At 41.4% G+C, this 15264-nt stretch overlaps 1 protein-coding gene across 2 annotated transcripts in view; it reads right to left on the bottom strand.

Moving 5' to 3' along the window:
• Positions 1-11395: 11395 nt before the first annotated feature.
• The window catches only part of AFF3 (ALF transcription elongation factor 3), a 520935-nt gene continuing 517066 nt past the window's right edge, over positions 11396-15264 (bottom strand). For both annotated transcript variants that reach the window (XM_035695979.2, XM_025464016.3), the window contains one exon: positions 11396-15125. In XM_035695979.2, the coding sequence (XP_035551872.1) occupies positions 15004-15125 (122 nt within the window). In that variant the 3' untranslated portion in view covers positions 11396-15003. The remainder of the gene's footprint in view (positions 15126-15264) is intronic.

Raw genomic sequence — 15264 nt, 5'->3', positions numbered from 1 at the left:
ACCCATTTATTCAGCATCTACTATGTGCTAGACACTTACTGTAGGTACTGTAGGTAAGAGTCCCACCCCAGCCTCACAGTCTAGCTCACCAGGTGGTGCCATCAAAGTCTGCACGCAGGTGATTATCAGGTAGTGAGGAAGGGGTGGGTGGGAGCTGAGCAAGCTGCTTTGGGAGCCCAAAGGTGGGCCCTTCACCCATAAGGTGAGAGGGAAAAAAGCAAAGGGAGGTTGGATTTGGGCATGAGTGGGCTGGACGATGCCTGTGTGAGTGAAGTAGGAGAATGGTGGTCTAGGAAGTGGCAAGAAGGTGTACGCAGGCATGGAGGCATGAGTGTGGCTTAGTTCAAGAACCTCGTGTAGGCTCAGCATGGCCGGAGCCCTGGATGAGAAGTGAGTGGGCTCACAGAAGAGAGGTAAAGGCTGGATTACTGAGGGTCTCATGTATCAAAGCAGCTGGAATTTCTTCAAATGCAGTGGCTCTCAACATGGGGAGATTTTGTCCCTCAGGAGACACTTGGCAAGGTCTGGAGACAACTGTCATTGTCACAATCTGGAGAGGAGCTCTACTGACATCTAGTGGGTAGAGGTCAAGGATCCCATTAACCATCCTACAATGCACAGGACCGTTCCCCAGGGCTGGCCACTTAAATTTGCAAGGTTCAGATGAGAAGATGGCTTTTGACCTAACAGGCACTGATCAGGGTTTCCTTTGGCTATGAACATATCAATTTCCAATTCTTTGTGTCTTTGTTTGCTTTATGTAAATTTCCCCCTTTCAATGTTTGGAGCAAATACAGGCTGTTCGAAAGTTTTGTTTCTTTTTTGAATGAATCAAGAAACCTAGAACCGTTCATCATGGTAAGAAAAATGCACTATTTTTCTAGATATTGAGAATCTGGAGGGTAGGAATTATCGACGAGTTTATCCACTCATTCATTCAACAATGAAAGCCAGACTCTACACCCTCTGCAGACCACCTGCCCCGCTCCCCACAGCCTTCCACATTGATTTTGGAGGTCAGGCCAGTTCATGGGATTTCTCAAAGTCTGGGAATTCTTAGCTTCACTGGAATTCTTAGTGTCTCGCAAACCCTCAGAGTGAATAAATCAAAACCACTGAACACCCTGTATTCATATCTTGCACATGTTCTTTGGCATGTGTATTGGCCATTGCTGAACTCAGGGTTTGGAGCTTTCATTTTCATACCCAAACAAAACAGAATAAAACCAAACAACCCATTCAAGATGATTTACAACTTGAAGGCACCCAATAATAATACCTCACATTTCTGGAGAGCTTTTTATCTGCAGAGCACTTCCTAGACGATAACTAATGGATTTTCCAACTCCCCTTAGGAATAGAGACACACGCATTCCCACATGTACCAGCAACTTAATTTACATGAAATTTATAAGAAAAAGACATTCCAAAGTGGCATTCCACTAAATCATAATTACAACCTCAAGCTCAAGATAAACATGTTGAGTTCTCCCAGGAAGGCAGCGATGCTCATCCACTGGGGAGTTTCCACTTAGGTTCCAGCACTGGAATCTAATGCACGGGGAGGACAGGTCAGGAATGTTCCTAGAGTCATCCGTCTCTGTGATCGAGGGCCCATTTCAGAGGCAAACGACCTCAGGTAAAGGTCCTGCTGGGAACAGTGCTACAGCAGTGGTTGGATGTGACCATGGGCCTTCTTGCCCCGCTAGGCCTGTCTCCCTTTCTCTGCTTCCAACTTCCTGGCCACCCCCTCCTGGCACCTTTGCCTCCTCATGGTCTCCTCCTGCTGATCAGTGGCAACAGTGTGATAAGATGCCATGGATGTGGGAGGGACTTCCTGTGGGACACCTTATGGGAATGTGGGCTTTTTACAAGAGAAGTCTGGAAGCAGTCTTCTGAGAGTTTTCTGAGGGAGGTCGAACGTTCTTTCCAGTGCTCCAAGAATCCAACAACCTGGCTGTCACCTGCCTCTACCTCCCCAAGGGGTAGGTCCTGTGGTCCTGTGGCAAGGCTCATGTGTCCATCTATATACTCAACATCCTGGATGCTTCATGGATCATGCCCTACTTACTTTGCCTACTTACTTGCTTTGACATGACATCAAGCACCAACTGAGATCTCCACACCCCGCATTAGAAATGTCTTCAGCTAAGTGGCTGAAAGTAGAACCGTTCTCTGGGTCAGCAAGTTAGAGTTGGTGTCGTGAAAAGTATTGACTCCCTTTATTTTCTCTCTACCTCTGAGCCTTTCCCTCCCCACCACTGAGGCCACAGAACCTCCACCTGCAAGCCACCCACCCTGGGCTCTGGACTCTAAACTATCCCAAGTCAGGGCTCACATCTCAGTGTTCAGGCAACTCACGGGCAAGTTTCCTTATTGTTGGTCCAGCTCTTCTGTCCCAGCACTAATCACTGATTTCTGCCGCTGTTCTTGGGATCAGTCCCTGGCTTAGACTCAGGGCATGATGTGCTGTGTTGACCGGCAATGGACTTGGAATCATCTGACTTGGCTTCTGCATGTGGTGCTTTCAAGGCCAGAAGAGAAATGGTCTCAACCTGGCCTGTGATGGAGAAGAACTTTCTGCCTCCAGGGGGCATTTTTTAAGGTTAATTCAGGGATGGATGCCAAAAATCCACTTTATATTGGACTCATGGGTGTGGCAGAGGCAACGAAACAGGCAGCAAGGAGAGACTTCTCAGAGGCACCACTGGATATACTGGAGGCATGGTACAGCAGCAGCAGGAATGAGCAGCAAAGTGGTTTTCAAAGGGCTGAGCAGCAACTGCACCAGAAGGGCCAGGATACCTGCGAGTGAGGCTCCTGGCAATGTGGAGTCTAGAAGTCTAAGGCCAGCTTGGAATGCAAGTTAGATGGAATAAGAAGTGATGCAAACCAGCAACATGCAGATCATCCCATAAAGAAGCCTCAGTTGCATCAAGACTGATTGCTATAGGGCAAATCTCCTGCCACTGGCAAACATTAGGACCTGACTTTATGAAGTTATATCTCTTTGCTGTGACAACAGCAACAACAAATCTGCAAGTGCACTAAAATACAAGAAGGGGTGTCTTCAAAGGCCCAGGAACTTTGAGGCACCTCTGAAGGATGGAAAAAGCCTAGGATCATCAAAAAGAAGAAAAGCACATTCCTGAGGTTGTGCAGAACTAAAAATATACAGGGCCAATCCAGGATTTGTTGAGCTTGGAGATCAAGAATATTGGGAGGTACCCTGGAGGGGGTACCTCTTGGGAGAGGGTATCACTCGGCATACCATCTAGGAGCAGTCTCCTCTCCACCTTCAGGCCAAGAAGCAGGCAACAGGGGTGTTAGCCCCTCAGCGTGGACCAGTGGGTTCAGATGTTGTGATGGGGAGGCCAAATGGGGCCCTGGCAAACACCAGGAGGGACAGGCTGCCCTCTTTGTCCAGGAGACTAGATGCAGCAAAAAGAAAGAACATTGGCAGAAAGGCTGATGTGAAGTGTAGCACACAGCCAATAACCCCTAAACATTTGGAAAAGGCCATAAAAGAGAGATACCAACCCCAAAGAATGGAAAAGTTTACATCCAAAGAAGCAGAGTTAATAGAGCAGACAGAACAAGAAAATGGCACATATATAATTAGAATCCTCAGAGAGAAATAAAATGATATTGCACCCATAAAAAGGAATGCTTTAGAAATGTTGGAAATGAAAAAATTGACTATTGAAGTGAAATTCTCAGTAAGTGGGCAGAAGCACTGAAGCTGACAAGAGAATATGTTGAAAGGCTGAGCCAAGGAATTCTCTCAGAATCACAAAAATGGACGAGGACAGAAAGTATTTAAAAACGAGAATCAGAGGAACCTGGAAGTTCCCAACATGCATCGCAGAGATCTGAAGATAAGGACAGAGGGCACGGAGTTCAGAGTACACTGGCAGTAACGGAAGACACCGTCCTAGAGTGAGGACGGGTGTGGACCCAGAGGACAGGTGTGGAACTCATGGATGGATGAGTGGAATCAAGGACAGACACAACGAAAGGAGACATACTCCTACCAAGCAATGTCATGGTGACATTTCAGACACCAAGGATAAAGGGACTACCCTAAATGAGTCCTGGGAGAAGGGAGATGGGGAGAGGAGGGACTCTGTTACTACAAAGATAACATGAGATGCAAGAAGAAACTGGAACAGTATCTTCAACCTTGCAAGGAAAATCCTTTGGAATTAGAATTCCATAATAGGCGAAATCCGGACACAAGGGTGAGGGCACAAAGTGAGATACTCTCAGATGTGCAAAGATGCAAAATGTTACAACTCAGATCTGATCTGAAAGGAGAATTAACTCAAGAAGTAGGATACAAGAAGCAACAAAACAACTGGGAAGCCTTCATGCTAAGTCTAAATAAATATGACTACTTTTGAAATGGAGATGTAATTCACATACCACAAAATTCATCCTTTTAAAGTGTATAATTCTGTGGATTTCAGTATATTCACAATGTTGTGCAACCATAACTTCTATCTAGTTCCAGAACATTTTAATTACCCAAAAAAGAAATCCTGCACTCATCAGCACCCCTCCCCAGGCTCCCCTCAAAAAATGAAACATGGAATTACCCCATGACCCAGCAATTCTCCAAGGTATATACCCAAGAGAACTGGAAACATACATAAAACTTGTGCTATGAATATTTACAGTATCATTATTCATAATAGCCAAAAAGTGAGAACAAGCCAACACCTATTGACTGGTGAATAAGATGTGGTTATGTCCATACAATGGAATCTTGTTGAGCCATAAAAAGGAATAAAGTGCTGACACTTGCTATAATAAGGATGGACCTTGAAAACATTATGCTAAGTGAAAGAAGCCCCCCCAAAAAAGGCCACCTGTTGGATGATTTCATTTATATACAATGTCCAGAATGGGCAAATGCATAGAGATAGCCAGGGGCTGGGGGAAGCGGATATGGGGAGTGACTACTGAGTATGGGGTTTCTTTCTGGGGTAGTGAAAATGTTCTGTGATTAGATAATGGTGGTGTTTGCACAGCCTTGTGAGCATACTAAAAACAACACACTCTACGTTTTAAAAGGGTGAACTACTGTTGAGCAATCCTTGCCTATTTGTACCACAAACTTTTAAAATTTATTTTTTAGTTTTAATTTTTTAAATATTTTATTTATTTGAGAGAGAGTGCACGTTCTCTCTCTCTCTCTCTCTCTCTCTCTCTCTCTCACACACACACACACACACACACACACACACACACACACACACAGGCGGGGCAGGAGGGTGGGGAGGAGCAGAGGGAGAGGGAGAGGCAGACTCCAGCCGAGCAGGGAGCTCCACACGGGCTCGATCCCAGGACTCTGAGATCATGACGTGACCTGAAGGCAGACACTTAACCAACTGAGCCACCCAGGTGCCCCCACATTCTTTTTTTTTTTTTTTTTTTTTAAGCAAGGCCATATTCTCATATTACTTGTTTGATTGTGGATAAATTTTATAAAAGAAACGGAAAAAGAAATGAACTACAAATGGCAGGAGTGGGTCTCAGCATGGAACATTTTTGTTCCTCAGCTGTGTTCGAACTATGTCACAATGTAACAGCCTCCACTTGGGCATTGCTTTATAGTAAACAAAGCCTGACATGTAATAAATCAAAGAAACAAAAATCAAAACCTTGCTTAGCAAGAATATTCCAGGCTCTCTTGTAGATTGTTTTTTCACTCTAAAGTGACACTTAACATTTCCTACCAAGAGCATTCTCAGAGTGGTGTTCCTTTTTGTAAAACGCACTGTCCAGTTTAGTAGTTCAGGTAGGTTCATATTTTTATAGAGGAAAAGATAAGTTTGTGACTAGTTGATTGCATTTATTTATTTATTTTTTCTTTTTTAAATTTATTTATGATAGTCACACAGAGAGAGAGAGAGAGAGACAGAGACACAGGCAGAGGGAGAGGGAGAAGCAGGCTCCATGCACCAGGAGCCCGACGTGGGATTCGATCCCGGGTCTCCAGGATCGCGCCCTGGGCCAAAGGCAGGCGCCAAACCGCTGCGCTACCCAGGGATCCCTAGTTGATTGCATTTAAAACAAAATCCTGTAACACATGGGAAAGCACATTTTACTCAGAAGTTCTAGAAAGAGACAGTAGGATGTTTCTGAGACAGAGAGATGTTGATTTCAAGGTTTATTAAGACATTAAAAAAGTAACTTCACTGATGCATTAATATTTACCTTCAAATATAAAAGTGCTTATTCTTACAAATCCTTAAGGCTCATTCTGTTACAGTATAGTAAGATGTTTCTCCATTCCAGAAACTGTTCTGCATGAGTTTTATGTGACTTATAGACACAGCAAAATCTTCAAACAGTAAAATAATGGTCAATGATTCCATCATCTTTGTACACATAAGTTTAAACTCAGACAAAACATAAGATCTCCCTAGACAACTCCTTAATATTAGATGTACACTCTACTCCTAACACCTTGCCAAAACAATTCATTATTGAATTGTTCATGGCTTGAATGTGGAGTTTTATTTGCAATATGATAAATACTGCTATGCGGGAGAAACTTTTCCTTATGAGAGAGAGAGAGAGAGAGAGAGAGAGAGAGAGAGGATTTAGTTATTTGCCCTTCCTTATGCAGACATGAACCAACACCAAAGTGAAGTACTTTAGGTTTCATGCATGCAGACATCTTAGAAGCAGCCTGGGAGATGAGACCCCTCTATAGGAGTAAGAGATCTGGGAAGACTTTATAAGGATGCACTGAATTTCCTTGGAAAAAGTGTTAATGAATTTTGAGAAGAAAAGCCTGAGGAAGTGAACCTTACTAAAGCCACCGGTCTTTATTAATTGCTTGGGTTAAGATTTTTATCACACACTTAAAGACACAGACAAGAGCACATGGTTTCATCAGTAATAGTGTTCATAATGTTGATGCTTAATAGACCATTACAACTACTTGGATTAAAATAGTGACACAGATTCTGGACTTTCTCCATAACCATATTTCAAATGCCCTAACAAGAAATCCCAAAGAAATATCATGTAACAAAAATGAACTTAAGCTATTTTAATATTGAATGACTAGACACAAATGAAAATGGTATTTGACCTTATAAATACAGCACTTTAATCAATGCTACAATGGGTACATGTATACAGCATAAATTACTGTACAGAACTGTCCTGCTTAGCATCCTCTTCAATCCCGGAAACAATTGTCAGACCAGTTCCTGGAAGAGGAGATGACAGTCCTCTAATTTGGTTTTGTGGCTGCTCAAAATAGATCAGTGGGAGAGTCTTGTGGGACATAAGCAGGTTCCTAAGTTGCTGACAGCTTTCGCGAGACCGAGATGCAGAACTTGAAATGGTGTTTCATGTGACATGCTACGCAGGAATATTGAATTAGAGTTGCCAGCTCCATGAATAAACATCCTAGATGATACACTATAAAATGGTGGAATTTTAAATTCCTGCTCCAATTGAGGCAAACTTACATGGGAGTGACTTTCAACTTGATTCCACAGAACCATACATAGGGTAGGCAGCTATTTATTATGATGTAGTAGGAGTGTGTGTTCCATTATACCTTGGCCAAGAAAATGTAACATCCAAGTGTCTAGCTAGTGTAGCGACACCTCCTCATGCCAATAAAAGTCATATTGCCATTCTAGAATTTTTTTTTTTTTATCTAAAAACTCAGAATTCACACTGGATAAGGTGTGGTGCTCCGGGGATAGGGTGTTAGTATCAATTTGGGCCTAAATGAGGATGGATCTTGCAAGATTTTCAGCCACTGCTCTTTTGTATTGGAAAAAGGCTAGGGATTTTCCAGGATGTGTGAAAAGAAAGGGCCCTGTAGGATGAGTATTTCACGATTATTTTGATTGCATCAAGCACTGATTTAGGGACACAAGGAAGCCCTGTGTCTAAATAATACAAATTTTAGATAAAAGCTAAAAAATTTCAATCCAACACTGAAGGCCTTGGTCTCGGTTGTATGAAACATTCAGATTGGTCAGATTTCCAGTTTTTGTTTCGATGTTTAGGGCTAGAACATGAAGTGTCTAGGTGGGCATCACAAAAATCACCAAGTTCTTATGTTGATTTTTCTCTCTCCTGGTACACTGATTAAGGTGCAGCCTGCAATTAAGTGATCATGTTGAGGCAACCTAACCCACAAGAGAAAACATCTATCTATTCTCTCAAGAGAGGTCTCCTCTTTCCTGAAGTTCATGACATACCCATGTCCCTTATGACAGATCTCTTTTCTCAGGGACAAACCTTTCAGAGCAGCTGTCCACCTCCTGGCCCCAAACAAACAAAAACAAACAAACAAAAATACCATCGAAGGCACATGATCCATATCTTGGAACTCAGCCTCCTGGTACTCAAACAAAAACCAAGACAGAAAATGAGACTGTGCTATGTTCTCTGGCTCTATGAAGATATTTGAAACATGGTGTTCAATAGGCACATTATTTTCTCATGGAAGATGGCACATACTGGAAGCTTGGACCCAATGTTCCTTCTTCCCCTTTCCATCTGGACACCCCTGATTTCTTAAGGTCAGGACTCGATGAGAAAGAGGAGGGTGGGACTGTACTACCAACTGGGGTACTTGGCAGCCTTGCTGCTCTTGGCGAGGACAGACTCCCTCACCCCCTCATTGGTCTTAGAGCTCTGCCTACAGGCAGGAGGACTCAAAGTGGTAACAATAAAGGGTGAAGAATCTTATGGAGAAAGGGGGCTCTGGCTACCCACTGTCATCCTCTTAGTCCTCTAAAAACCTGGCAGGGTTGGGACAGAGTAGCGTGCCCCGTATCACACTTTTGAGTACTGGTGTGTGTAGATACGGTATATTTCTGCTGCCTCTGTTCTGACAATCATGGGTTACTCCTGCCAAGTGTGACAATTGGGATCTCGAAATGCTTGCCCAAATCTGTTGATCCTCACACTACCTGAGGTCATGGGTATTCTGAGTTACATTTCGCATACAGGAGACTGAAGGATGCAGAGGAGCTTTATTCAAGGATCAGGCACAGCAGGCGAAGGAGGGAGACGTTTGGGCACTCCAGTTATTTTCCTGACTTCTCATCCCAACATCGATGAGTTCTCTTATTTAATCCTTGTTTCCTCAAAGCTCCCACTGTCTCCAATAACTGTTCTCCTAAAAAGTCAAGATACTAAACCTGACTTATAGAACTTAGAAGGGAAAAATACCCCAAAGGAACAACAACAACAAAAAATCAACCCAGCTCACGGAGAGGGATATTTTGGGGTGAGCTGGTAATCCTAGAACTTCAGGGGATTAATAATCAGAATGCAGATTACTCAAAGAAAAGAGTTTATATTATTTCACCACACAGGCCCCACGGATGGCTGACAATGCTATAAAAGTGTCTATCACTAAAGATTAGTATGTTATATGCTTAGAATTTTTGACATCTCAACTACCTGGCCATACTTGAAGCTTTGTGATCTCTCATTTTGTAGGATGAAGGTAACACAGGAGACTCAAAGAATGTTCTTTAAGAAGTCATATATCTTTGGCTAATGTGGGTACAATGCTGTTCAGTCATGTAGAGTATGTATTTTTCAGCATTAAGTATTTTCTCTTTGTTCATGTGGAGATCTAGAAATCAAGAGATGATAAACACTGGGGAAAAAGTCAGTTTTGTTTTACGGAAAACTGAAGAAGGGCTGAAGAACATGATAGAAAGCAGAATATTGTAATTGTTTTTATCACCAATCAGCATTGTTTGAAAATCCTAAACACTAGTACTCTTTTATTTTACATCATCTTTGGATATAAATATTTTCTGATAAGCTTTTTCTATGTCAGAAATGAATAGTAAACAAATCCTTGATTCAGCTCTCCAGGCCCCATCGTTTCTTCCTGATGCTTAGAGACAAAGGCTGATCCTTGTGCCGACTTGCAATTAGTACTTTGAATTCATCCCTCAGATCAGTGTGTTTAAAACTGCCTCTAAGAGGTGGATTTTCCAAGTAACGCGCATAGGGATTTAATCCCCTGATCCCCATTACCGTAAGAGCTGTGAATCTAAGTGCCCTTGGAGCCAGCCCAAAATTAACCCCTGGTGCCTCAGAATGCCAATTAAATCATAAAAACCAAAACTGTGGTCAGATGTAATTAGTTTGAGAATAGAGTTTTGTGATTTTCCTCATGCCTCATGCAAACAAATTGACCCCTCTGATGACATCTATAGAATAATTCAGTTTGGACAAAAAGAACACAAATCTCAACTCTGAACATTTCTTGTGCTGTTTGTTAGGAAGCTGTATTATTGAAAACTGTGCTTGGAAAATTGTTGGAGATGCAGTTTATGTTGTTAAATTTTCTTTCTTTCATTAAAAAAGTGTCTTTCAAGACTCCTGTTGATCCATGTTTCATTGAAAATGTGTTACTTCTTAAAAAAATAATTCTGATTAGAACAGATTTCAGTAGCAGGCAAACCATATAAGACAAAGACAGTTCTTGAAAGACTGTTGAGTGTTTCTTAGCCCAAACCACTTCTGAAATGAGTATCAAGGTCCCTGGAGCAAGCAAAGCCTGTCCCCCGTCCTGGACATGTGTGGGATGAGACGGTCTCTGTGGTGGCCTGGAGCTAGGGTCCTGCTGCATGACAAGGCAATTTGAATCTAAGGGTATGGGCTAGAATGATCGTTCTGTTTCTGTTGCTGTTTCTGCTTCTTTGGGATGGAATGGACTGAAAAAGTTGTGAGAGAAGAGGAAAAATAAGGTTAACAAAAAACTCTCCCACACAGGGGGATATATATGGCAAGCTGCTGTTCTAACCTTTCCATCTTCGTTAGTTCATCAAAATTCTCAACCAAATATTACTCAACCAAATATTGCAAGCATTGTTCCAACACGTTGGTCTGAGTTGAAAAAACCTGACACATAGAACTTAAGGAATTAACTTGTGTCATTAAGGAATGTTGAGTAAAAAAGTGTCCCAGTGTCCCGGGACTACTGGTTGGACAGGCATCAATGCAGTCATCAATATGAACTCCTTCAAGCTTCCTAGTTAGCATTTTCTGGGCCACTGGGGTGTGTTATTCTGCACGTGTGTACGTGTATATGTGTGCTGGGAAATGGGAAAGACAGATAGTAAACTGTAGTTATAATGAAGAAAAACATGCTTCTGTCTTGCCGGTGGAAAATAGCAGATCTAGTAACGATAATCCATGGGAGCTACATTTAAAAAATTTGTGAAATGACAACGTTGCTTCTGAAGAGATTATTGGACTGGGGACCAGAATACTTATTTGAACGTATTTACGTATTTTGATTCGGAAGTTTCCTTGTAAAAATATTCACAGCAATTGGCGGACATTTTTTTTTTTTTTTTTACATACAACTCGGTTTCTCTCATTTACAACATAAATCATTTAATGTAACATTTGCAACCTTAGAAAGGCAGACATATTTAATCCAAGTCAGTTTATAAATTCCAATTTCACATGGATTAAAAACTGCAGATAAATTAAGTCACAATAATATCCTGTACATGCATTAAGGCTGGTGACTGCTAAAGTCTCTTGGGTATCTACAAACAGGAAATCACACACAGATTACTGGGTCTGAAGAGTGTCTACATCATTAAAAAAATCTTGCTTTTTTTTTTTTTTTGGTGATACAGATTTCAACAGTAACTCTGGAAAACTGTGAAAAATGTTATTTAAAAATATATATGTATATACTACTGCACAGTTTCAAAGATGTGATTCATAAATAATGTTGGCTGCACTGATTAATTTTGTAACAATTACTGCACTTCCAAGGTGATGCGAACACGCAGTGACTTATACTCAATATTAGGCACTAGTAATATCCTTCAGGCATACTACAGTTTTATGTTAGCTGTATTGTACATATATATTTTTAAATGTATGCATTTTTATACAAACTGTGTATATTATGTATGAGATGTCAGAAATGTACACATCACTGTTATATAATACACACATCATTGTTTTACATACTAGGGTAAGTTTTAGTGCAGAAAATCTCATTGCATTCCATTCTGGGTGTTCGATCTAGTACACAATTTGTCAACTCTTCAGATTATTTTTCCAGTACATTCTTCTTTAGATAGTGGGTCCAAGTTTCCATTTGCAATTTGAAAGTTTCCAGAAATATCTGTTTTAACCAAACCTCTCTTTCCAGGCACAATCCTGCACATAAGTCTGATCTGTGTAGAGAGTAGTAACAAATCCCAAATTTTGATCAGGAATATATTGGGGTTACTTTCTTTCAAAGATAACTCTAACATTGTGATAAAGGAAGGCATCCACTCAGGTCATGGAAGGATAAGGTCAGTTGAACTCAGTGTTTAACTTCTGAGGAAATAATAAGTCTTCCAATAGAAAAAAAATGATCATAGACATTATATGTTTAAATGGGAGAATCTTTAGAAGAATATACATGAAACTGTGAGCAGTGGTTGTCTTCGGGGGTATGGGACTTACTACTTTCTACTTTATACATTTGCTGTATTGTTTGAATCTTTACAATGAGCATGTATTACTTTTACAATCCAAAAACACAAGAAAGGTATTTCTACTTTGAACAAAGCTAAATAAAAGGAACAAGTTATGAATGACTTTCACGGACAACAATCAGAAGATGGTTCCTTACCAAAATCATCTATGCCAAAGTGAACAAAAACTGCTGCCCTCAGATGGTCTATGATGAGATCAAAGACAGGGAGAGGACCTGTATGCTCTGACCATCCCCAAAATGACCAGTTCCAAGTTTTGTTGTGAAACATGAGCCTCCTAAGTGCTAATAAAAATGCTGGGGCATAATCAGCCAGGGGCCACCTGTGTGTTTACATGGGGTTTTGTGGGTGCTTACCCATGTAGCTCCCACAAGACCTGTGACTTTAAGGATGGGCAGGGCCAGAAAGTGACCCAGGGATGCACAATGGACTCTCAGGTTCATCATCCCTTTATGTGAGAGTTTCAACATTTCATCAGAATTCAGCAAGAGGAAGTAGAATAAGCCTCAGTCCTCAAAAAAAAAAAAAATCCAAAATTTCCTAAATTATGCTCAAATTTCTAACATACTGTGGGATCACGAACTCTGCCAATGACTAGTGAAAGGGATGTGAGGAGCACCGCAGCTGGATAAATGGAAAGTAGAAATACTGGTAATATTTCCAGATGGTCCAAGGCCAAAGCCAAATGCAAATTTCACAAATCTTTCAGTGGCTTCATTTCCCTTTGAACCCTTCATTTTAAACTCATCTCAAGTCACTGAAGTTGTTCAATCATTTTGAATCAGTGCTTAGAAGTACAGCAATCTTATTTCCCACCTACAGGTCAGGTGACCAAATGGTAACATTACAACCAAACCAGTAAGAGCATCAGGGAAAGCATATCACTATCCATTATAAATGTTTTGTGCCACTGTCACCTTGGAAAACAGAGTGTTCCACATCCCGCATCACCTATCTTTCTCAGACCATTCTGGTGCAATTCTGTTGAATGAGAGGCTTCAAGGACATTGTTTTTGTTTTTAAGGATATGGCAAGGCATATCTTCCTTCCTAAGAATTTTGCTTTTTACCAGTATTTTTATAACTGAGTTTATTTAACAAGAAGACTAAATCTAGGGCACGATAAGAGACTATAAAAAGAAGTAAGTTTCAGACAAAAACTGTAAACAAGATGTCAAAAAACTAAAATGTAAACTTCATTTAAAAAAAAAAAAGAAAGCAGAATCAAGGGCAAGATGTAAACATACCAGGTACTGGGGATGTAGGCATGATGTTCTGGTTGTTGCTACCCCAAACAGATTTGCGGTCCTTGCAAAGATAACTTACCCTGCGCAGTAAGCAGCTCGCTAACCAAAGCCTGAAATGTATCCCCCAGATCGAAATGCAACAAAGGCCTACGTTCTGCACGAAGAGTGAGAGGATTGGACAGTCTTGTGTTAGCAAATAGTTCTTAGCTTGATAAGCAGCAGATACAGACTCCTAGTGAAGAGACATTCTAGGTAATGTCCTAATTTGGCCAAGAAAATTTGTAAGAAAGCTATCGTGGAGAGAAAAAGACTTGAAAAATATTGGCTGACAAATGCCATGTGGCTCTATGGCCACCGTGTCACAGTGGCAGGAAGAAACAACACATGTGCTGGGTGGGCTGGTTGTTGCACGTGCAGAAGGTTGCAGTTCTTGACTGTGCTCTGAGCACAGCTGTCTTTTAATGTCAGTTAGCTTTCAAAGACACTGACTTTTTACCAAATTCCAGTGCCATTTTCATATTCTTTGGGGGGAAGGGCAGGGAAGGCCTGTGGGATTTGATCCGTTTGCTTATGATGCGTTTAGTTGAGTATAAAGTTGGATGGGAGAGGTGGGTATTAGACAAAAGGCAAGGTATTTGGTAACATGCAATCTAGTAAACGTCCAGCACAAAAATAACTGACTTCTTTTCATTATTCAATTACCCATTAATACACACAATCAAAAATTAATTGGGGAATAGTATATTAATACTGAAAGTAATCAATAATATAAGAACTAAGGGTCATCTTAACTGGCAGTCAAGCTTTTGGTGTGCTGTATTGCACCTGGTTAACTAACCCATGAGATTTTGGTTGAATGTTCTAAGAAGTCATGGTTTAGCTTTGAAATAGAAAGTGTGTGTGTGTGTGATTTTGTGTGTGTGTGTGTGTGTAAGTGTATATTCTCTTAAGCAGAAACCTCTGATCACTTTGTCTAGCTTGGGTTTATGGAAACTAGACAAAGAAAATGCCTATGGTTCTAAAGAGCCATATATCTTACACACATACAGGCAACTTCTTTTATACCCACACGTACAAACACACATGCCCTGGGAAAAGACCATTGTTCGATGCTGAGGAAATATTCACCGCGGTTTGAGAAATGCTGTGGCTGGGAACTTCAGTGGCGCAGTGTCCAGAAACATCGAGCCATCCACGGAGATGAGAGCACAGTCCGGCTCACGGCCAAGGTCCCTATGACAGGTGGGTGCTGTTCCGCAGCCAGTGCAGACCCTGCTGGGAGTACTGGACCAGGTGCTCCATGCTGCTGTGCAGGGTGACAGGCCCCATGAGCAAATCCAGGTCATTGAAGAATTCTAGGGGACAGAGAGAGTCGTTTGAGTGATGCGCATGCTAAGCGTGCCACCCTGAGAGACCTGAGTGACTTAAGAAAAATATCCCATTCATTGCCTTTATATACATCAAGCATTCTCTAGTCCATTGTGCAACTTTAGC

The sequence above is a fragment of the Canis lupus genome, chromosome 10, assembly GCF_003254725.2.
Source record: "Canis lupus dingo isolate Sandy chromosome 10, ASM325472v2, whole genome shotgun sequence".
NCBI classification, from domain to species: Eukaryota; Metazoa; Chordata; class Mammalia; order Carnivora; family Canidae; genus Canis; species Canis lupus.
The sequence above is the reverse complement of the archived record's forward strand: the minus strand, read 5'-3'. Positions and strand labels throughout refer to the sequence as shown.